This window comes from Corythoichthys intestinalis, chromosome 17 (genome assembly GCF_030265065.1).
Source record: "Corythoichthys intestinalis isolate RoL2023-P3 chromosome 17, ASM3026506v1, whole genome shotgun sequence".
NCBI lineage: Eukaryota > Metazoa > Chordata > Actinopteri > Syngnathiformes > Syngnathidae > Corythoichthys > Corythoichthys intestinalis.
Window position 1 is genome coordinate 971,732 of NC_080411.1, and position 24,278 is coordinate 996,009.

The 24,278-nt window shown below is 39.6% G+C and overlaps 1 protein-coding gene across 2 annotated transcripts in view; it reads left to right on the forward strand.

The window, feature by feature from the left end:
• Positions 1-24,278, forward strand: part of LOC130905300 (uncharacterized) — a 48,726-nt gene that overhangs the window by 7,652 nt on the left and 16,796 nt on the right. The window contains exons 6-13 of one of the 2 annotated variants that reach the window (XM_057818552.1): positions 6,728-6,778; positions 9,046-9,110; positions 12,464-12,505; positions 12,598-12,736; positions 14,446-14,575; positions 20,407-20,528; positions 20,607-20,716; positions 20,788-20,850. In XM_057818552.1, the coding sequence (XP_057674535.1) occupies positions 6,728-6,778; positions 9,046-9,110; positions 12,464-12,505; positions 12,598-12,736; positions 14,446-14,575; positions 20,407-20,528; positions 20,607-20,716; positions 20,788-20,850 (722 nt within the window). Of the gene's footprint in view, positions 1-6,727; positions 6,779-9,045; positions 9,111-9,992; positions 10,107-12,463; positions 12,506-12,597; positions 12,737-14,445; positions 14,576-20,406; positions 20,529-20,606; positions 20,717-20,787; positions 20,851-24,278 lie in introns of those variants that run through there. The other variant, XM_057818553.1, reaches the window with a different exon arrangement.

Below are 24,278 nucleotides of genomic sequence, written 5' to 3' on the forward strand. Positions count from 1 at the left end.
TTTGTAATCCACAAATATATCAGTGAGTTTTACGTGTGTTTTTTTTAATGTTGTGCGTGCACTCATCATGAATTATTGTTTGCAAACATTCGAATTGTATTTGTGAATCGGCGGCCGTGTGCCTTTCTTTTTGAGACAAACATAACAAGAAACGTTCAAATTTTCACACACAAGCGCATTCGCGATTCACACATGTGTTTTTCAAATTCCCAAATACGTCCGCGATTCTCACAAATACATTAGTCATTTTCACATGTGTTTTTCAGATCCACAAATACGTCCGCGTTTCCCACATGTAATTTTCAAATCCACAAATACTTCCGCAAATTTCACGTGTTTTTTTTAATGATGTGCGTGCAATTATCATGACTTGACATTTTTTAAGTATTCAATTTTGCTTGTGACTTGTTAGAGCTGTGTTTTTTAACAGCGAACACGCGCATTTATTTTTGAGACAAACGTCACTCGATGTCTGACCAAGATTTTCTCACACACAACTATGGGGAGAGATTTGTCTCAAAAATATTCTCACAAACACAGCCGCGATTCACACATATTTTTTGTACATGCACAAATATATCCAAGATTTTCACATGTATTTTCGAGATCCACAAATATATTCGTGAGTTTCACATGTGTTTTTGTAATCCTCAAATATATCCGTGAGTTTTACGTGTGTTTTTTAATCTTGTGTGTGCACTCATCATGAATTATTGTTTGCAAACATTCGAATTGTATTTGTGAATCGGCGGCCGCGTGCATTTATTTTTGAGACAAACATAACAAGAAACGTTCAAATTTTCACACACAAGCGCATTCGCGATTCACACATGTGTTTTTCAAATTCACAAATACGTCCGCGATTCTCACAAATACATTAGTCATTTTCACATGTGTTTTTCAGATCCACAAATACATCCGCATTTTCCACATGTAATTTTCAAATGCACAAATACTTCCGCAAATTTCACGTGTTTTTTTAATGATGTGCGTGCAATTATCATGACTTGACATTTTTTAAGTATTCAGTTTTGCTTATGAATCGTTGGAGCTGTGTTTTTTAACAGCGAACACGCGCATTTATTTTTGAGACAAACGTCACTCGATGTCTGACCAAGATTTTCTCACACACAACAAGCCGACAATTTTCACATGTGTCTCAAAAACACCTCCATTAAGCGCATAGGCCGTTTGTTTTTCCTTCTATATCTATATCCTTCAATATTTGTTTTCCTACGAGTTCGCTTTTACGATAAGCCTTGACCTGGAAAAAAGTTCTTCTTCAACAAGGCATCGTCTTCCGGGTCATGGCTTATTGAATTCTTTACAAAAACAAATCTTTATTCTTGGACAATTAGATGCAGAAGAAAATCATTTTTGTGTCACAACTTTTTAATTGCAACGGGCACCTGATGTCTTATGCAAAGTTTTTTTTTATTATTTTCAGTTACCAGTTAGACCTCAGCAATATGCTATTGTTTATGATGCGATTCCTTCAGGATTCATTATGCTGTGCAGAAATGTAAGCCTGCAATTTCAAACTTATCTCCTCCAAAAATACTAAATTCACGTGTGGGTAAATTATGTTAACCATTACAAAAATTCGAATAGATACACTCGATCTCTATTTCAGAATGAGATTAGATCCACACCATATCTTAAGTCTTTTTGGAATCAATTTGTTGGAGATATCATTTGGTCTAAGGTATGGACTATCCCCAATATGTTTCCGTTGACAAGTAAGTTCAAAGAAGTCGCTTTCAAATTATCCATAGATACTATCAAGCGGGACATTGAGACAAACTTTTTTTTTCTGTGGAAATCATCCAGAGACCGTTCAGCACCTTTTTTTTACCTGCTGTTTTTCCAATAAATTTTGGAAAGAACTTTGCAAGTTCATCATCAGGAACCTACACGTGGACTTCAAACTCAAATGGGAAAATGTCATTTTTTGTTTCTATAAGAATCGCAAGAAGGAGTGTTTTTATTAATAATCTTCTCATTTTGCTATTGAAATTCTACCTCCACAAATTTATATTTAGCAAGTTTTTTTTTTAATCTCACTTTCATAACGAGAGTGTGTGCTACAAAAATCTGTTTTTTAAAAAAAATAATCTAAAAGCGGAAAAAACTATTTGTGAAAAACTTTGTGAATAATTGATTACAGCATTATTCTTTTTTTTCTCTCTCTCTGATTTGTAATGTTTGAAATGTTTATGCCCCCTGCCATGTTTGTGTTGTTTTGTTTTTGGTTTGTATTGTTGATTCTTCATCTTTGTTTTTTTTTGTTTTTTTGAAAGATGGATTAAGGCTCGTTTCCGTTATTGAATTAGTAGTTTTTAGTTGGGAAACGGGAGATTTCTCTCTCTTTTTTTTTTTTTTTTTTTTTTTTTTTTGTTAACACACATAAAAATTGGGCTTGTTTTGGGCCAACGGACCCAAGACACCTGTTTATCTGTTGCCTGGTGTAATGTCACCCGCTAGGTGTCAGTATGTGATCTCTTTTGATGGGTACTTTTGACCTTTCTATGCGCTCCATACTGCCACCTATCGGGTGGAAGCGGAGGTGTTTTGAGACACATGTGAAAATTGTCGGCTTGTTGTGTGTGAGAAAATCTTGGTCAGACAATCGAGTGACGTTTGTCTCAAAAATAAATGCGCGTGTTCGCTGTTAAAAAACACAGCTCCAACGATTCACAAGCAAAATTGAATACTTACAAAATGTCAAGTCATGATAATTGCACGCACATCATTAAAAAAAACACGTGAAATTTGCGGAAGTATTTGTGGATTTGAAAATTACATGTGGAAAACGCGGATGTATTTGTGGATCTGAAAAACACATGTGAAAATGACTAATGTATTTGTGAGAATCGCGGACGTATTTGTGAATTTGAAAAACACATGTGTGAATCGCGAATGCGCTTGTGTGTGAAAATTTGAACGTTTCTTGTCATGTTTGTCTCAAAAATAAATGCACGCGGCCGCCGATTCACAAATACAATTCGAATGTTTGCAAACAATAATTCATGATGAGTGCACGCACAACATAAAAAAACACACGTAAAACTCACTGATATATTTGTGGATTACAAAAGCACATGTGAAACTCACGAATATATTTGTGGATCTCGAAAATACATGTGAAAATCTTGGATATATTTGTGCATCTACAAAAAATATGTGTGAATGGCGGATGTATTTGTGAGAATATTTTTGAGACAAATCTCTCCCCATACAGTTGCGCACATTGGTCCTCTTTTTGACAGCAAAACACGGCGACCACACTCGATCAGTGTCTGCCTCCTCTGCTTTGCCAATGCGATTGATTGACATATAAAAAGATACAGTGCCTTGCAAAAGTATTCGGCCCCCTTGAACCTTGCAGCCTTTCGCCACATTTCAGGCTTCAAACATGAAGATATAAAATTTTCATTTTTTGTCAAGAATCAACAACAAGTGGGACACAATCGTGAAGTGGAACAAATTTTTTGGGATAATTGAAACTTTTTTTTAACAAATAAAAAACTGAAAAGTGGGGCGTGCAATATTATTCGGCCCCCTTGCGTTAATACTTTGTAGCGCCACCTTTTGCTCCAATTACAGCTGCAAGTCGCTTGGGGTATGTTTCTATCACTTTTGCACATGGAGAGACTGACATTCTTGCCCATTCTTCCTTGCAAAACAGCTCATGTTCAGTGAGGTTGGATGGAGAGTGTTTGTGAACAGCAGTCTTCCGCTCTTTCCACAGATTCTCGATTGGATTCAGGTCTGGACTTTGACTTGGCCATTCTAACACCTGGATACGTTTATTTTTGAACCGTTCCATTGTAGATTTGGCTTTATGTTTTGGATCATTGTCCTGTTGGAAGATAAATCTCCGTCCCAGTCTCAGGTCTTGTGCAGATACCAACAGGTTTTCTTCCAGAATGTTCCTGTATTTGGCTGCATCCATCTTCCCGTCAATTTTAACCATCTTCCCTGTCCTTGCTGAAGAAAAGCAGACCCAAACCATGATGCTGCCACCACCATGTTTGACAGTGGGGATGGTGTGTTCAGGGTGATGAGCTGTGTTGCTTTTACGCCAAACATATTGTTTTGCATTGTGGCCAAAAAGTTCAATTTTGGTTTCATCTGACCAGAGCACCTTCTTCCACAAGTTTGGTGTGTCTCCCAGGTGGCTTGTGGCAAACTTTAAACCAGACTTTTTATGGCTATCTTTGAGAAATGGCTTTCTTCTTGCCACTCTTCCATAAAGGCCAGATTTGTGCAGTGTACGACTGATTGTTGTCCTATGGACAGACTCTCCCACCTCAGCTGTAGATCTCTGCAGTTCATCCAGAGTGATCATGGGCCTCTTGGCTGCATCTCTGATCAATTTTCTCCTTGTTTGAGAAGAAAGTTTGGAAGGACGGCCGGGTCTCGGTAGATTTGCAGTGGTCTGATGCTCCTTCCATTTCAATATGATGGCTTGCACAGTGCTCCTTGAGATGTTTAAAGCTTGGGAAATCTTTTTGTATCCAAATCCGGCTTTAAACTAGAGCTGTCCCGACTAGTCGACATAGTCGACGTCATCGATGACGTAAATCCGTCGACGAGCACAACATCCCGTCGACGGTTAATGAAGGGTTAAAAAAAATATATGCGTGGAAAGTTAGAATGTCGGATGCTCTGTTTGCAAGCGGGGAAAGCGGCACAAAGCCAAAAAAAGCGCACCAGAGTGTCCAAAACATTGCCTTATTTCAAAGAAACAAAGGAGAGTACACTCTTCTGTCCTGTCTCTTCAATGCCAAGCTTGGCTGCACGTCGGCCGTGAATAAACACCTCAAGCGCCTTCACGCGGTTTGTAATTTTTTTTTTTTTTTTTTGTACACCAGAGGGTGCTGTCGCCTTACTAAATAATAATGTTTCATTGACAATGGGCCTTATAAGTGCTATTAGTATTGTTCTTAATGCTAATTGAAAGGTTTATTTCATGTTATGGTTTATTTTACGGTATAGAAAATTATATAAGGTTAAAAGCTCATAAATATATACAGTATATACAGTGATTGCACTCAAGGGAAAGATTGTCAATGATAAGGTAATAAAGTAAGGTAAAGGCAATTCATATAGGCAATTGATTGATATATAAATAAGGTTTAAAAGGAAAAAGGTGAAAAGTTTTTGTTAATTTCTAATTGTGTTGCTTTATTTGTGTGCTCCGTAGCTCTTACAGTGTGTTTACATCAAGGATGGAATAAAAGTTGTAAACCATCAGTTTAAGAGAACATCTTTTCAATCGGGATGCTACACTAGTTAATTCTATCAGCATTTGAACTCATTGTTTATTTGTGATTTATTATTGTTATTTACGTGTTTATTTGTACTTTAATAAATAATTTGAGTGTTCCAATACGTTTTTTGTGAATTGATAAGCGTCAACAAAAATTTCATTGCTAAATTAGTAAAAAAAAAAAAAATTAATTATTAGATTAGTCGACTAATCGTAAAAATAGTCGGCTGACTAATCGGGAGAAAATTAGTCGTTTGGGACAGCCCTACTTTAAACTTCTCCACAACAGTATCTCGGACCTGCCTGGTGTGTTCCTTGGTTTTCATAATGCTCTCTGCACTTTAAACAGAACCCTGAGACTATCACAGAGCAGGTGCATTTATACGGAGACTTGATTACACACAGGTGGATTCTATTTATCATCATCGGTCATTTAGGACAACATTGGATCATTCAGAGATCCTCACTGAACTTCTGGAGTGAGTTTGCTGCACTGAAAGTAATATTGCACGCCCCACTTTTCAGTTTTTTATTTGTTAAAAAAGTTGAAATTATCCAATAAATGTTGTTCCACTTCACGATTGTGTCCCACTTGTTGTTGATTCTTGACAAAAAAATGAAAAATCATATCTTTATGTTTGAAGCCTGAAATGTGGCGAAAGGTTGCAAGATTCAAGGGGGCCGAATACTGTTGCAAGGCACTGTAGATAGACGCAACGACATGTATGTTTGCCACTTTCCCACTAAAATCACTGCGAACCGGCTTTCTAGTCGCCGGGGACCGTCAACGTTTTGCGCAATGCGCAAAGGAGTATAACAAAGTTTTGTTTTTTTTTTGTAATAAGATTTGTCTGCGAGCCAGATGCGGCCTTCAAAAGAGACAGATATGGCTCGCGAGCCATAGGTTCCCGACCCCTGCTGTAGGGTGCGGATAGTTCCAAGCACAAGCAGCACTGTAGTGGTTTTCAATGGAACTGGCAGCGGTAATTGCGACATTTATGGGAATATGGATGAAATCGCATATCTAAGTACTAGTTTGATTATGTCATTGCATTAGAACCTATATTTAAATGCTAGTTTTACATTTGGAGGTGTAAGGCGACAACGGAAAACTATGTAAACTGTTACGCAGAAGGGAACTTTCCCATGTGGAGTGAATGTTTCATGTTTGTGTTAGCATTAGCACGAGAAATGGACTTTTACATTGAAATGCAAGATGATTTCGGCTTTTCTTTTATCACAACAAGAATACTGTTTTTCCAGAGAATGTCTAGATTTCCTTGATTCACCTACCTGTGGTAATATATTAAAGATAACACCATGTATAACATATCATCCTAGTGCTTTCCCACATCCTAGTATAGGAAGCTTACAAAATCGAGCTAATTAGCATATTTCCTCCACACCCTTCTCACCTTTATAACCCCCCACCCATTTTCATGACTGTTTTAGGAGCGGAGAAGAGGCAACAGGCTATTGCGGCAGAAAACAGGGCCCTCGAAGGTTGGTAGACTTCTCAATTACGATACAAATGTTGGCTGAGAGAGCCATGAACACCACATATTTTTTAAATGTAATTCTGTGCGAGCCACACAATATTTTTAAAACGATCAATACAAGTAATATGTGCATTTTATGCAATTTCACCACTTTTCAAGTACATTATGTCTCTGAGTTCTTTTGGAAAACTTATATGCAGTGGGGCAAATAAGTATTTAGTCTAGGGCTGCAGCTATCGAATATTTTAGTCATCGACTGAAAATTCTATCGATTAATCGAGTCATCGGATAAAACACTTTTGTTTTAGGTAAAGAGCAATTATAAATAGACATGAGAAAAAAAAAAGACATTTAATCCAATATTGAACCATTTTCAGTCAATCGATGTCTTTATTTTCGATGTACATTGTTGAAAACGGCCAACAATTGCATCTCAGATGTGACTAGGGAAAAAAAATCACTGCTTTCACTCAAAAACTTCTAGATCTTGTAAGAAAAAAAACATACTTCTTACCTAAAAATCAGGGGTCGCGTTAAGCGGATATTTTCCGTCGTTGACCGGTTTTTTAAAACGGTGACGGAAAAAGCTGAAGTCCGTCCGTCATTTTGACAGGTTGCAATTCACACCCCAGACCACAGGGTGGCGAGTTAGCATATTAATTAGCTATTGTCTCTCCCAATGCATGACGTCGTTGGCTCTTCTGTCAGAATATTGTAGCATCACCGGGGTCTGGCGGCGGCACCGTGATTGACACATCAACGCGAGGTTCTTATTGGTGTGCCAGTGCGTCATCCAATTGATGGACAAGATTGCCACCTGTGTATAGACCCCAATCACATGACGTCACAACTCCGCCCCCCTGACTGGAGCCGCCATATCGTCATGTTTACACATTACCGCTACGTACATGCCTCCTATTACGGCGTGTTTTTCTGCTCGTTAATATTAATCATCAAAATGGTGAAGGCGTGTGTGGCGGTTGGTTGCTGTAACAGAAAAGAGAGACTTGAAGTTCTACCGTATTCTGAGAGACCCGAAGATGAGAGCGAGATGGACTGCTGTAATTCGACAAGAAATCTGGGCACCAAACGATCACCACAGACTATGTAGTAGTCATTTTATATCTGGTAAGATGCATTTAATATATATTTAGAAGATTTTGGGCTGACAACCACAATTAAGATCATTGTGTGACGTTGGTGATTGGGGTCTATATCGTTGCCTCTCTCTTTTTCTTTGGGGGCGGAGTTGTTGGCGGTAAGCAGAGTAAAAAGGGAGAAAAATACCACGACTTCCGTGTCTAATTTTTCGCCGCCAAGCAAGCGTTGCAATATTAAAAATGAATAAAAACTAAACTATGTCATCATTATCATTTTAAAAATTGAAGTGACGGGTAAAAATAGACTATGACCGGATTTTTATGACCCTGAAAATGTCCAGCGCAACCTCTGCTTGACACAATCAACTTTTTAGGATGATAAAGTTGTCCCCACCAACTTTTTAGCAAATTTATTTACATTATATTTGTCCCTGAGACCGAACCAACGCCCTCGAAACAAAACGATCGCCATTTTAGAGTGACATTTTAAAATTTTGCTTCAAATGATTGGATGAATCATTTGGAGTGCAATTCTGCTTTAAGTGAAGGGGCATCATAAAAAGATCGACTGGGCCATACCTTCAAAACCAAACAAGGCTATTCTGGATCATCATGGAAACGCCCTGCCAATATGAATGGATACTGAATTTCGGTAGTGATAACAATAGTTCTCTGATCTCATAAATGGATCTGTTTTTTCCCCCCCGCAAATAATCGGAATTTGGATCATTTATTTTGTTATGAGTTGACAGTTCTTTGAAAATGAACCAAAGCTCCCGATGTTTAAAATGTTTCATCTTATTTTGTTGTGTTTGTGGAAAATATACACACGTTTCAGCCTGAAAAGAATATTGTACTTACGGTTTTCAACCAGCGGGGGGCAGCGTTCGCTTCTTGGCTTGCACAGGCAATAAGTTTGCATTTTAGAGCGAATAAGAAATGAGCCGACGTTGTTGTTGCTGTTAAAAGTATTTTTTGTTCCCTGTTTCAGATGAGAAAAAGAGTATAATTTGACTGTGTATGTTAGTGGATTGCTTTTTGTTTTTTGGGACCCGTAATACATAGATCAACTTAACAATAACGTATAACTTTATCAACATTGTTTTGTTTATAACAGGAAAGACTTTTCTTTTAATATATGTTATGTTTCATTCTTTTTTTTCTCTTTTAGTACCACGGTCTTCTTTGATAGACCCGGCGTCTCCAGGACCTACACCAGGAAGAAGAGTTGTTAAAGTAGGATTTTTCAGAGAATTGGTTGGAATCGTGCTCTTACAGTGCTACAACCTCTCACCCCCCCCCCCCCCCCCCTCCTGCTAAGCAGTGCAGCCAAACTGCCCAGCTTGCGTTTGGTACTTAAAGTTAACGATGATTGACAGGTTTGTAGCGCTGGTCTTGTCAGAGAAGCTCAGTAGGCATAAATGTGTCAATCACCGTTCAACTTGCTTACAGCGCATTACAAAAGTGAGTACACTCCTCGCATTTCTGCAGATATTTAAATATATCTTTTCATGGGACAACACTGACAAAATGACACTTTGATACCAGACCCGGCGGCATGGGCGGGCATTAGGGGGCCGTGCCCGCCCTGAGGGACGGCTGTGCCCGCCCTAGCTCGATTAAACTGTACTGTGTAATATATATATATTTTTTAATCTTCCTCAAAAACACACACACACGGGGAGAATGAACCCTATATTCCAGTGTTTTTCAATCGATTGTGCCGCCGCCGCCGCCGCGAGAAATTATCCAATGTCGCTTTTTTTTAACATCGTCGGGCAAAGTTGCAGTAGGAAGGAAGGAATGTGGAAAAAGTTCTCGGTTGTGTACTGTGCAGATGAGTCGTGTTGCGTTCAAGAACTGCTCGGATTTCTAGCCGTCAGCCACCTTGCGCTCCGTAACAATTTGGACCCCAGCACTTCTACTGTTCATTATTTGACTCGTCAAGTGTCGATATATACAAAAGTGTCCTTTCCATTTTATCCATATGTGACGACCGTTAATCCTCCCTCTTTGTTTTATTCCAACACATTATCGAGGACAGCTAGGTGGGAGATACCTAGAAATCCGAGCAGTTCTTGAACGCGACACGAGCGGCTATCTTGCGCCATACAAGCTTAAAGTCATCTCCAAATGAACCCCCGTCGCTTCAGAACAAGTCGATGGATTATTATGTACGCCTTCGTGAAAACACAGAGAAATGGGCAACTTTTTTTGAGGAAAACTACAAAGGTAAATAAGAACGCCCTGAAAGCCAGTTACTTTGTTGCTAAATCCCAAAAGTCCCAAACTGTGGCAGAGACCTGTCTGCAAAGCCATTGTCAGCGAGACGACCAGCCCTGATGTGCTTAAATGCATTGCTCAAGTCCCCTGTCTGATAGTTTTTCAAGCCTAATTGCTAAACGTTTCACACTGAGTAAGTATAAATACTGAGAAATTATTTTATAATTAAATATACTATACAGAAAGTAATTTTGGAACATTTTGGTGTGGTGTGCCGCGAGATTTTTTCCAACGTAACGGTGTTGTGCCGAAAAATAGCCGCCCCGCGTGAAATGTCCCCCCCCTCCAACGGGAACGCTTATTTATAACGCTTTATTGAGCGTTTATTTGATTAATTTGTTTATTTATTTTATTGTTGAGCGCCCACACGTCACTCGTACAGCTTTTTCTTACCAATCGTTGGACATGGAAAGGACTTTCTTATACCGTGAATATATGTATTATTTTACTCTGCTTGAACTAAATGTCATAACTGTGTGATTGTCATTGAGATATGGTCGTGAAAACCTGTAGACTAATACATTTCTGTTCAAAGATAGTTATGTTGCCCAGTCCACGATTTGTTAGTAAAATAAAGTACTAGTATTTTGTCTAATTTATTTATTTAAAAGTGATTTTACAGTCGTAAATCCATTACTGTAACGAGTCCATGAAAACATTTGATGTTTTCACCTCAATAAAGCGTTATAAATAAGCGTTCCCGTCAGGGGGGACATTTCACGCGGGGCGGCTACTTTTCGGCACAACACCTGCCATTGTGTACTGCGATCGGATAGGGATAGCTCCGGTTACAGAAATGGCGATTGAGCGGCTCCTCCGTCGCTAATTCAAATTGGAATGGACATCCGTGTTTTTTTTTTTCAAGAAACTAAAGACGAACTCAAGCCATGACAAAGACGCGGCCGAAAGTCAACATGAAGGGATAGCGCTGCCACCTCCTACAGTTTCACTGACTGACACTATTAGGGCTGTCCCAAACGACTAATTTTCTCCCGATTAGTCAGCCGACTATTTTTACGATTAGTCGACTAATCTAATAATTCATTTTTTATTTTTATTTTTTTACTAATTTAGCAATGAAATTTTTGTTGACGCTTATCAATTCACAAAAAACGTATTGGAACACTCAAATTATTTATTAAAGTACAAATAAACACGTAAATAACAATGATAAATCACAAATAAACAATGAGTTCAAATGCTGATAGAATTAACTAGTGTAGCATCCCGATTGAAAAGATGTTCTCTTAAACTGATGGTTTACAACTTTTATTCCATCCTTGATGTAAACACACTGTAAGAGCTACAGTGCACACAAATAAAGCAACACAATTAGAAATTAACAAAAACTTTTCACCTTTTTCCTTTTAAACCTTATTTATATATCAATGAATTGCCTATATGAATTGCCTTTACCTTAATTTATTACCTTATCATTGACAATCTTTCCCTTGAGTGCAATCACTGTATATACTGTATATATTTATGAGCTTTTAACCTTATATAATTTTCTATACCGTAAAATAAACCATAACATGAAATAAACCTTTCAATTAGCATTAAGAACAATACTAATAGCACTTATAAGGCCCATTGTCAATGAAACATTATTATTTAGCAAGGCGACAGCACCCTCTGGTGTACAAAAAAGAAAAAAATCATTACAAACTGCGTGAAGGCGCTTGAGGCGTTTATTCACGGCCGACGTGCAGCCAAGCTTGGCATTGAAGAGACAGGACAGAAGAGTGTACTCTCCTTTGTTTCTTTGAAATAAGGCAATGTTTTGGACACTCTGGTGCGCTGTTTTTTTTTTGGCTTTGTGCCGCTTTCCCCGCTTGCAAACAGAGCATCCGACATTCTAACTTTCCACGCATTTATTTTTTTTAACCCTTCATTAACCGTCGACGGGATGTTGTGCTCGTCGACGGATTGACGTCATCGATGACGTCGACTATGTCGACTAGTCGGGACAGCTCTAGACACTATCATCAGAAAATATAACGGGTAAAAACGCCACTGTTACGGCTAAATTTACATTGAAGAAGTGTGCCCGCCCAAAAAAATGTAATGCCCCCCCTGTAATTTCTTTCTGCAGCCGGGTCTGTTTGATACAATGAAAAGTAGTCTGTGTGCAGCTTATATGAGAGAATTAATTTATTTCCCCCTCAAAATATAGCAAAAGATATACTTAAATATCTGCAGAAATGCGAGGAATGTACTCACTTTTCTGATACACTGTAAGTGTGCTGTGGTTACTCGTTGTGTAAGTGTGTGAATGTGAATGAACTCTCTCCCTCCCATCTCAGCGCCCACGAGGCTTGGTTGGGCTAGTGAACACAGGCATAAAGGTACGTTTTTCATGCATGGAGTTCATATACAGCTGACTTCCCGCCATCTGCAGGATTTATCCAATCTGACTGATTGCTGTCTGTGTTTAAAGTGTGCTCTGAATAGCATCGTTCAGTGCTTCTTAAACACTCCAGAACTGAGGAATTATTTCCTGAGGCTAGCCCAAGGAATTGGCAAGCCCACCGTCAAGGAATGCGACAGGGATAGCAGCAGTTTGCGCATGGTGAAAGGTATGTCTCGTATGTAGGTATGTATAAGGGATAAGCTTCAGCAACTCCTTCACAACACGCATAAGTATCATATCGTGAGAACAAAACAAAAATTGTATTCGTAGACCCCCCCCCCCCCCCCCCCATAAAAAGATAAAAGTCCTTTAATCTGTAACAATAAGGGCCTTTTCTCACACAGTTAAACAACAATGCAAAGAGAACTGGCATTCACAAATTCACAATCAAAGTAGATATGGCGGAAAACACTGAGGTGACTTGAAGTTCCGCTCTGAGAATTTGGTCGAATTTCAAAATTGTCCCATATGCCCCATATATGCATATGTCCCATATATAAAATGAAAGACATTAAGAATAATTAATATGATTACCTACCTTCTTTTTATGGCTAAGTTGAAACAAAAGCGGTTGCGCGACGTCTGTAAACGGGGGGTTTCCAGGGTAGAACAGACAATTTGAAAATTACACTTAATGCGCCATGAACCTGCTACGGCAGCATGTAGACTTATTAAAAACCAGCCGTTTATTTGAAAGAGGGGTGCAAGAGCAGAAACTGCTTTTTCAGCCTTGTCTGTGTTTTCCGCCATATTCAAACTCAATTCAACCATTTTAGCACCTTGTTTAGCTCAACAAATACACTGGATGGCTCTATTTAGTCTAGGGCTGTCAAAATGATCGCGTTAACGGACGGTAATTCATTTTTTTGAATTAATCACGTTCAAATATTTGACGCAATTAATGCACATGTCCCGCTCAGACAGTATTCTGCCTTTTGGTAAGTTTTACAGCAAGGCTTTTTGTGCTGTCTAACAGCGAACTCTTGTGGTCGCTTTGCGACATGGTTTATTGTTTTCTTGCCAGTTCAATATGGCTGCACGACGTCTCAGGCTGACGCCTACGTTGTAACGTTGTGCTTATATGATCCTTGGACAAGATTTGTCCGTAAGTATGGTTGTTGTAAAGAATGTACATATTATGTTAGTAAGCGAAATGTTCTATTTTTTGTATGAGACGCTTTTTGTTTATGTTTAGTGAACCTGTATAGCGTGCTAAGCTAACGTTGTTGCTAATGCAATGCTTGTGTACTTTTTTTTTGGGTAGTTTTACGACGGTCCAAAGAGGACAGTGGTTTGAGGCCATTTTATTAATGAATCAGATGAAAAAGGAAGAAGTCTGATTATTGAGGCGTCGTTCACTAGCTGTCTAGCTTTGGAAAAAGTAGACGCTTCGGAGTGAGGACAGCATAGACAGATTTAAATGACAGTAGAGTGAAATGCCCACTACAGTCCTTATGTACCGTATGTTGAATGTATATCTCCATCTTGTGTCTTATCTTTCCATTCCAACAATTTATTTTACAGCACATATATATGATTTACAGAAAAATATGACATATTTTATAGATGGTTTGAATTGCGATTCATTAATTTTTAAGCTGTAATTAACTCGATTAAAAATTTTAATCGTTTGACAGCCCTAATTTAGTCACAATATATAAACTATGATGCTGTGAGACGTCGCCGCCCTGCGACATCAACAAGAATAGCGAGCTACTAGTTTATTGTTTTATTTAAAATTTTATTGAAATGAAAACATTAAGAGGTGTTTTAATATCAAATTATTATAACTCGTACTAACATTTATCTTTTAAGAATTACATGGAGGAGACTTGAAAAGTTGTCAATGACTTTGTCCCACTCTCACCTGCTCAGGTTTCGCTATACTGATAGAGAGACTCTACAACACAGGCCAACGCTGCTTTACACCAGTGGCATTCTGGGAAGCGGTCGAACTTCATTCTGTCGTGCGTCACAGGCAACATGACTTCTTCGATGACGATAAGTAAGCCCTTTGTGTATGGAGGTAGATTTGTGTCTTTATTATGCAATCGAAGAAAAAAAAAAGGTGCTTCAATCAAAATATATGTATTAAAAAAAAAAAGTCACTTTTTTCCCCCAAAAAATGGGTTTGAATGTAAACATGTATTTGACCCCTATTTGTTGCCTTGTTGCATCCTCACGGACCATTTTCAGCTCCTTAAAGGGGAACTTTGAAGTAAGGTTGGCCAACCATGTTTTTGAATAATATCAATGGCTAAACAATTATTAGCATATTTTCATTATTTTTTTGAACGCAACCCTTCCAGATTCTTTGTTTAACCCATAGCAACGCCCTTGACAACGAAAATGCTTTTCTTCAGCAATCTTCGGAAATTACGTCACACTGAGAAATGCGAGGGAAGTCCGCCATAGAGTCTACCCACGCACCACGTGTTCGCTGTAGGGTTCCGCCCACTTGTCCGTCAAAACATAGTGTTAACCTATTACGGCTACGTACATTTCTCCTATTTACGGCGTGTTTTTCTGCTCCTTAACATTAATAATCAAAATGGTGAAGGCGTGTGTGGCTGTTGGTTGCACTAACAGAGAAGATGGAAGGAGAGACTTGAAGTTTTACCGTATTCCGGGGGATCCAAAGAGACGAGCGAAATGGACGGCTGCAATTCGACGTGAAAACTGGACACCAAAAAATCACCACAGGCTATGTAGTAGTCATTTTATATCCGGTAAGATGCATTTAATATATATTTAGAGGGTTTTGACCTGACAACCACAATTAAGATCATTGCTAGGCTAATCGCCGACAACATACGACGTAGTACGACATAGTTTCAAATTCAAGATGTTTGTGACTTCCCTTTCTTCCACCATCGTTATTTTTTGAATAATATTTAGCTGTACCAAGTGAAAGAAACTGGCCTCGTCTACGGGGCTGACAAATAACCACAATTAAGATCATTGCTAGGCTAATCGCCGACAACATACACGTATGTATGTAGTAGGAGTAGGAGTGCTATCGCTAAACCATATAAACATTAAAAGCCTTAACTCCATTGACAAACGACATGAAATACATTAGACTTGACAGTGGATGTTAGCAATAACAAAAGAATTCGAATTGAAAATTTCGTAACTCACCTTTCCAAGCACAAGATAGATTCCTGCCAAACGAGGACCTGTTTCACCCAACCAGCAACGAAGTATTTATAAGCGTCCAAGCTCTTGAAGTTTTTCGTGAGAATAGGCTGATTTTGTGTGGACAAGATCATTGTAAAAATCAGCGTAGCAGATGTCAGGCAGACAGGGCGAAGACAGTGGGTCGAAAAACATCGATTTGGGCATCAAATATGGATCTGGCGACTGTATAAAACGAAGCTTTTCCTCATAATGCCTTTTATGCAACAGATCCAGTGAGTTTGCGGCATCAGAAAGCACCGGGTCTTCCATGAAATGCATTTTAAATTCCGCCATCAATTGAAAACAATGCAAATACAGAGTCAAAATGACGGACAAGTGGGCGGAACCCTACAGCGAACACGTGGTACGTGGGTAGACTCTATAGACCCTACTCACCTACGTCACAAAATGGGCGTGTCGCTGTTTCCGGCCGCCATACTGTACCTCTTTTTCAGACCTATTCTCATTGTTTTCAATTAGTCGAGCAAGTTATAGAGCAATTCATGGAAGCCCCGGTGTTATCTGACGCTGTAAACTCATTGGATCCGTTGCATAAAAGGCGTTACGTGGAAAAGCTTCAGTTTATCCATTCGCCAGATCCGTATTTGATGCCTAAATCGATGTTTTTCGACCCGATGGCTTCGCCTGACATCTGATACCCACACAAAATCAGCCTATTCTCACGAAAGTTTGAAAAACTTTAAGAGCTTGGAGGCTTATAAATGCTACGTTGCTGGTTAGGTGAAACACGTCCTCGTACACGAAAATTCGGCAGGAATCTTGTGCTCGGAAGGTGAGTTACGAAATTTTCAATTCAAAATATTTTGTTCTTGCTAACATCCACTGTCAAGTCTAATGTATTTCATGTCATTTGTCAATGGAGCTAGGACTTTTAATGTTTATATGGTTTAGCGATAGCACTCACTACATACATACGTGTATGTTGTCGGCGATTAGCCTAGCAATGATCTTAATTGTGGTTGTCAGCCCAAAACCCTCTAAATATATATTAAATGCATCATACCAGATATAAAATGACTACTACATAATCTGTGGTAGTCGTCTGGAGCCCCGTTTTCTCGTCGAATTGCAGCAGTCAATCGCGGCCTCCTCTTCGTGTCTCTCGGAATACGGTAAAAATTCAAGTCTCTCCGTCTATCTTCTCTGTTTTTGCAACCGACCGCCATACACGACTTCACCATTTTGAGTATTAATGTTGACGAGCAGTAAAACGTGCAATAATAGGAAGAATTTACGAAGCGCTAATGCATTTCTATGGCGAGTATGCGGACATCATGGCGCGGGGGCGTGGCTGTGACGTCACGTGAGTAGGGTCTATATAGACCCTACTCACCTACGTCACAAAATGGGCGTGTCGCTGTTTCCGGCCGCCATATTGTACCTCTTTTTCAGACCTATTCTCATTGTTTTCAATTAGTCGAGCAAGTTATAGAGCAATTCATGGAAGCCCCGGTGTTATCTGACGCTGTAAACTCATTGGATCCGTTGCATAAAAGGCGTTACGTGGAAAAGCTTCAGTTTATCCATTCGCCAGATCCGTATTTGATGCCTAAATCGATGTTTTTCGACCCGATGGCTTCGCCTGACATCTGATACCCACACAAAATCAGCCTATTCTCACGAAAGTTTGAAAAACTTTAAGAGCTTGGAGGCTTATAAATGCTACGTTGCTGGTTGGGTGAAACACGTCCTCGTACACGAAAATTCGGCAGAAATCTTGTGCTCGGAAGGTGAGTTACGAAATTTTCAATTCAAAATCTTTTGTTCTTGCTAACATCCACTGTCAAGTCTAATGTATTTCATGTCATTTGTCAATGGAGCTAGGGCTTTTAATGTTTATATGGTTTAGCGATAGCACTCACTACATACATACGTGTATGTTGTCGGCGATTAGCCTAGCAATGATCTTAATTGTGGTTGTCAGCCCAAAACCCTCTAAATATATATTAAATGCATCTTACCAGATATAAAATGACTACTACATAATCTGTGGTAGTCGTTTGGAGCCCAGTTTTCTCGTCGAATTGCAGCAGTCAATCTGGGTCTCCTCTTCGGGTCTCTCGGAATACGGTAAAAATTCAAGTCTCTCCGTCTATCTTCTCTGTTTTTGCAACCGACCGCCACACACGACTTCACCATTTTGAGTATTAATGTTGACGAGCAGTAAAACGTGCAATAATAGGAAGAATTTACGAAGCGCTAATGCATTTCTATGGCGAGTATGCGGACATCATGGCGCGGGGGCGTGGCTGTGACGTCACGTGAGTAGGGTCTATATAGACCCTACTCACCTACGTCACAAAATGGGCGTGTCGCTGTTTCCGGCCGCCATATTGTACCTCTTTTTCAGACCTATTCTCATTGTTTTCAATTAGTCGAGCAAGTTATAGAGCAATTCATGGAAGCCCCGGTGTTATCTGACGCTGTAAACTCATTGGATCCGTTGCATAAAAGGCGTTACGTGGAAAAGCTTCAGTTTATCCATTCGCCAGATCCGTATTTGATGCCTAAATCGATGTTTTTCGACCCGATGGCTTCGCCTGACATCTGATACCCACACAAAATCAGCCTATTCTCACGAAAGTTTGAAAAACTTTAAGAGCTTGGAGGCTTATAAATGCTACGTTGCTGGTTGGGTGAAACACGTCCTCGTACACGAAAATTCGGCAGAAATCTTGTGCTCGGAAGGTGAGTTACGAAATTTTCAATTCAAAATCTTTTGTTCTTGCTAACATCCACTGTCAAGTCTAATGTATTTCATGTCATTTGTCAATGGAGCTAGGGCTTTTAATGTTTATATGGTTTAGCGATAGCACTCACTACATACATACGTGTATGTTGTCGGCGATTAGCCTAGCAATGATCTTAATTGTGGTTGTCAGCCCAAAACCCTCTAAATATATATTAAATGCATCTTACCAGATATAAAATGACTACTACATAATCTGTGGTAGTCGTTTGGAGCCCAGTTTTCTCGTCGAATTGCAGCAGTCAATCTGGGTCTCCTCTTCGGGTCTCTCGGAATACGGTAAAAATTCAAGTCTCTCCGTCTATCTTCTCTGTTTTTGCAACCGACCGCCACACACGACTTCACCATTTTGAGTATTAATGTTGACGAGCAGTAAAACGTGCAATAATAGGAAGAATTTACGAAGCGCTAATGCATTTCTATGGCGAGTATGCGGACATCATGGCGCGGGGGCGTGGCTGTGACGTCACGTGAGTAGGGTCTATATAGACCCTACTCACCTACGTCACAAAATGGGCGTGTCGCTGTTTCCGGCCGCCATATTGTACCTCTTTTTCAGACCTATTCTCATTGTTTTCAATTAGTCGAGCAAGTTATAGAGCAATTCATGGAAGCCCCGGTGTTATCTGACGCTGTAAACTCATTGGATCCGTTGCATAAAAGGCGTTACGTGGAAAAGCTTCAGTTTATCCATTCGCCAGATCCGTATTTGATGCCTAAATCGATGTTTTTCGACCCGATGGCTTCGCCTGACATCTGATACCCACACAAAATCAGCCTATTCTCACGAAAGTTTGAAAAACTTTAAGAGCTTGGAGGCTTATAAATGCTACGTTGCTGGTTGGGTGAAACACGTCCTCGTACACGAAAATTCGGCAGAAATCTTGTGCTCGGAAGGTGAGTTACGAAATTTTCAATTCAAAATCTTTTGTTCTTGCTAACATCCACTGTCAAGTCTAATGTATTTCATGTCATTTGTCAATGGAGCTAGGGCTTTTAATGTTTATATGGTTTAGCGATAGCACTCACTACATACATACGTGTATGTTGTCGGCGATTAGCCTAGCAATGATCTTAATTGTGGTTGTCAGCCCAAAACCCTCTAAATATATATTAAATGCATCTTACCAGATATAAAATGACTACTACATAATCTGTGGTAGTCGTTTGGAGCCCAGTTTTCTCGTCGAATTGCAGCAGTCAATCTGGGTCTCCTCTTCGGGTCTCTCGGAATACGGTAAAAATTCAAGTCTCTCCGTCTATCTTCTCTGTTTTTGCAACCGACCGCCACACACGACTTCACCATTTTGATTATTAATGTTAACGGGCAGAAAAACACGCCATAATAGGAGGAATTTACGAAGCGCTAATGCATTAACATGACTAGTATCCGGACAACATGGTGCGGGGGCGTGGCTGTGACGTCACGTGAGTAGGGTCTATATCTTACCAATGTTGTAATCTCGATGGGTCTTGTATCCATTCCATGTCAGGAAGTCTAGGCACATTGTTTGCATCATGATTAGCGTCTGGCTAATAACATGAAATTCCAATCCCCTCTTCTTCCTCCTACTCTTCAAAAACTTGGATCTCCTCCCTTGCGCTTGATCTATCGCTTATATCGCTGTTTGAATCATTGTTTGAAGGGCTTTGTATGGCGGCAGTATCTATGGAGGTGCCATCGCGTTCCCGGTGTGACGTATTACTTCCGGGTTCGTCCCCTTTCAGGTTCGAACTTCGGAAACGCGATTATTTTGTCAAATATACAACATATAAATTATTTTTTTCATGCTTTATTTGTTGGACAATGTTTAATTACTTTACTTGTGACCCTATTTGGCAAGTGAAGAAATTACTTCACGTTAGTGCTTTAATGTCTTCTTCAGTCAACCTTGCGCCATGGATTTCCTCACTTTCTTGATAAACGCCATGTTTGAAGAGGAAGAAAATGGCCAGCTGTCCACCTTGGCGTCTGTCGGGGTGGGCGGGCCGTCAGACGATATCAGAAGTGAGTAAGCAGGCAATTAGGATCTTGTGGGTAAATCCTAAGACAAAAAGTTAAATACAAATTATGTGTCGCCTGTAGGACTTTTAAGTATGGAGTCAAGAGCCATGGTCACCTCCGATGAATGCGACTTCCTCTCGCATGGGCCGATTGAGAAGCATTGGGACATAGGCATCGGCGTCCCGTTACAGGTCAGAATCGCGCGCAAAACAAAAATAAGCCCGCGTTGAAGTTTGATAACAAATTGACATTCCATTCACAGATCAGCAGCAGCGGTCTGCAATTGACGGACCTATTGAAGAGCTATGTCCAAAGTGGCCGTCTGGTAAGAATACATCAACGCCTCTTTTTGTGTGTAACGCTCAGAGGTAAAAGTGGGCCAGAACGGTCAAGAACGCAATTTCGGTATAAGATTCAGGGCCAGAACGCAGATCCGGTATAAGATTCAGGGCGGATTGCTGTTCCGGTACACGGTGCTTTGATTCCGAAAATATGACGGCAACTGTCAAAACGCTATGTACAGGCATGCAAACTTGCCACCTTTCGGCGAAATTTCGCCGTTTTGAAATCAAAATGGGTCATTCTTCTGAATCATGTAGATCCGAGGAGAAAATAAATGGGGTGGGGGGGGGGGGGGGGGTCAGGGGCGTCTGTCAACGAGCGAGTGAAACTTAACTTCAAAACTGTAGTCCATGTTCAAAACTACACTCTAGTCCGATGACCTAGACCTATCACCGCCACTCTCTTCTCGTGACAACAAATGACTGACAATAGTGAGCACAGTTAGCACCAATCAGCAATGAGGAGGCGGAACCCCTCCCCATCCCAGCTTCTCGCCCGGACCTGTTGAAAATTGCAGCAAGGTAAGGGATTAATGGCAAAAATGGTTAACTTCTTAAAGCTAAAAGTTTGAGTGACGGCCTATAATAGTCTTCATAAATCATTCAATCGTGTTGTTCGATCAATTCCTGCGCTTGTAATGGTGTCTATAACACAAGTATTCGCTTAATTTCTTGATAACTGACTTCAGATAGTCCTCGATATTTCACCGCCTCGTAGAACGCGGTTACTCGAGGTAGCGCTAACTGCGGAGGGGCTAACTAGCGCCTTTCACACACGGCTTTGTAAGTAAAGTTAGCGAACGTCAGTTGGGATCTGAATTGTCGCCAGTTGGCGTTGTGACAAGTTATTTAAGGCCCCTTAAAAGTAAAGCTCTTGTCAACGATAAAAAACAAAAATCCTGAGCAATGAGGTAACTAGAGTGATGAACTAGTGCCTTCCATACAAGTCATGTTCAGGGCTTTGTCAGTAAAGTTCTGAATGGTCACCAGTTATTTTTGACAATGAGTTATTTAAGGCCCCTCTATACTTTCCGATAATTACATAAAGGGAAGAGTTTTGCCTTGTTGTGGAGGTCGTTTCATTCGTTTAGCCATCGAGAGTTTATCAAACCGGAGAGCTCCGCTACAGGTTGCATTTGAAAGTACCCCCATTCCCGCGTTCTTCGTACACACCCCCGTTCATAAAACAGCCAACAAGTGTACATCTGTTTATCCAGTATGATGCCCTTTCAATCGAAGTTAAGGACCATGGGACTAATTGCTTTGGTTGAATGTAAATAAAGTTATGATCACTACAGTTAATGCTTTTGAAGACTTTTTTTAAAAAAAAAATTATATTCTACAGTGGGGAGAACAAGTATTTGATACACTGCCAATTGGCAGTGTATCAAATACTTGTTCTCCCCACTGTATCTATCTATCTTACATATAATAGTTAAGTGAATGGAATTTATACTGTACCTGTACATTTATATTTTATGCTGTACAGCTGTTCTCTGCTTAATGCAAATGGGACATACTGTATATTTTATCATTTAGATTTTGTATTAATGCGTCTTATATGTTCTGATTTCAGGATAAGAGATTGACTTGTATATGTTGAATTATTATGTACTGTTTTTAATTCGAGATGTCTCTGGTTGCACTATGAAATGCACTTTTTTGCGTATGCCGTGTGTCCATGTTACTTTGTCACCTTTTTCACCAGTAACCAGTTTGCATGCCTGTATGTAAAACAAGCAAAAAAAAAAAATGCTAAGCTGCCACAAATGCATTTCATCTCCAAGAAGAAAACAATCTACCGACATCAGATTTACATACACAGGTGTTAACAACAAACATAATAAAGTGCTTATGTCGCGTAATCCGTTTCCACCAATATTTAGGATTTATTTTATTCCAGACGGCATGGAGGTTTCCCCAGCTGCTGCAGTTATCTGAGTCTGACGACGCGAATGCACGCAGCAAAGCAAAACGCCTGGACTTATTTATCCATTCAATTGGCTGACATCCTGACATGTGATCAGCAGAGATGGTTAGCTCTGATCGGTTCAAATGTGCATGTTTTCTGGAACAGAAAAAAAAAAGTTGTTGAATTGATGCGACAAAGAAGGGCCTCTTTAAGAGCAACGAAAGCGTTGAAGAGGCTTATTTATCATATTTAGTTTGATTTGCTCTGATGGGGAGGTTCAGAACATCTTCGCTGTCAATGTGCACTTTAGACTTATATTTGTTCATTCATGTTAGGCTAGCTATCCCTTTTCTTATGATTTAAAAAGTCAATGTTTGCGCGAGCTTCAAAATATATTCCATTTCACTCTGCATATTATAAGTCATTTGAACTTATTTTTCTGAAAGTACTGTTACCAATATCTTTATTATTAAAAAAAAAAAAAAAAAAAAAGTAAATGTTTCCATTAACTTCCATTTCAATATACATCGTATGTTCTTAAATAGTTCAAATTTAGATTTGGCATTGAGTATGTGAGGAAATGAGGGAAAATAAAATTAGGAGATGGAGGTTGGGGTTATTGCTTTTTTTGTTAACCTTTATGTTGCAAATCATTGAAAAAATACAATTTTGAATGAAAATCAATTTTTGCGTGTGTTATAGAAATAACTGTACTAAAACAGTTTTGTTTGCATTTCAGTAGTTTAAGACGTTTGACCCCTATGGAGTCACAGGAGTGCCAAAATTAAACATATGTGAATAAATAAATATAAAGAGAAATCAATATATACAGTGCCTTGCAAAAGTATTCGGCCCCCTTGAACCTTGCAACATTTCGCCACATTTCAGGCTTCAAACATAAAGATATAAAATTTTCATTTTTTGTCAAGAATCAACAACAAGCGGGACACAATCGTGAAGTGGAAAAAAATTTATTGGATAATTGAAACTTTTTTTAACAAATAAAAAACTGAAAAGTGGGGCGTGCAATATTATTCGGCCCCCTTGCGTTAATACTTTGTAGCGCCACCTTTTGCTCCAATTACAGCTGCAAGTCGCTTGGGGTATGTTTCTATCAGTTTTGCACATCGAGAGACTGACATTCTTGCCCATTCCTCCTTGCAAAACAGCTCGAGCTCAGTGAGGTTGGATGGAGAGTGTTTGTGAACAGCAGTCTTCAGCTCTTTCCACAGATTCTCCATTGGATTCAGGTCTGGACTTTGACTTGGCCATTCTAACACCTGGATACGTTTATTTTTGAACCATTCCATTGTAGATTTGGCTTTATGTTTTGGATCATTGTCCTGTTGGAAGATAAATCTCCGTCCCAGTCTCAGGTCTTGTGCAGATACCAACAGGTTTTCTTCCAGAATGTTCCTGTATTTGGCTGCATCAATTTTAACCATCTTCCCTGTCCCTGCTGAAGAAAAGCAGGCCCAAACCATGATGCTGCCACCACCA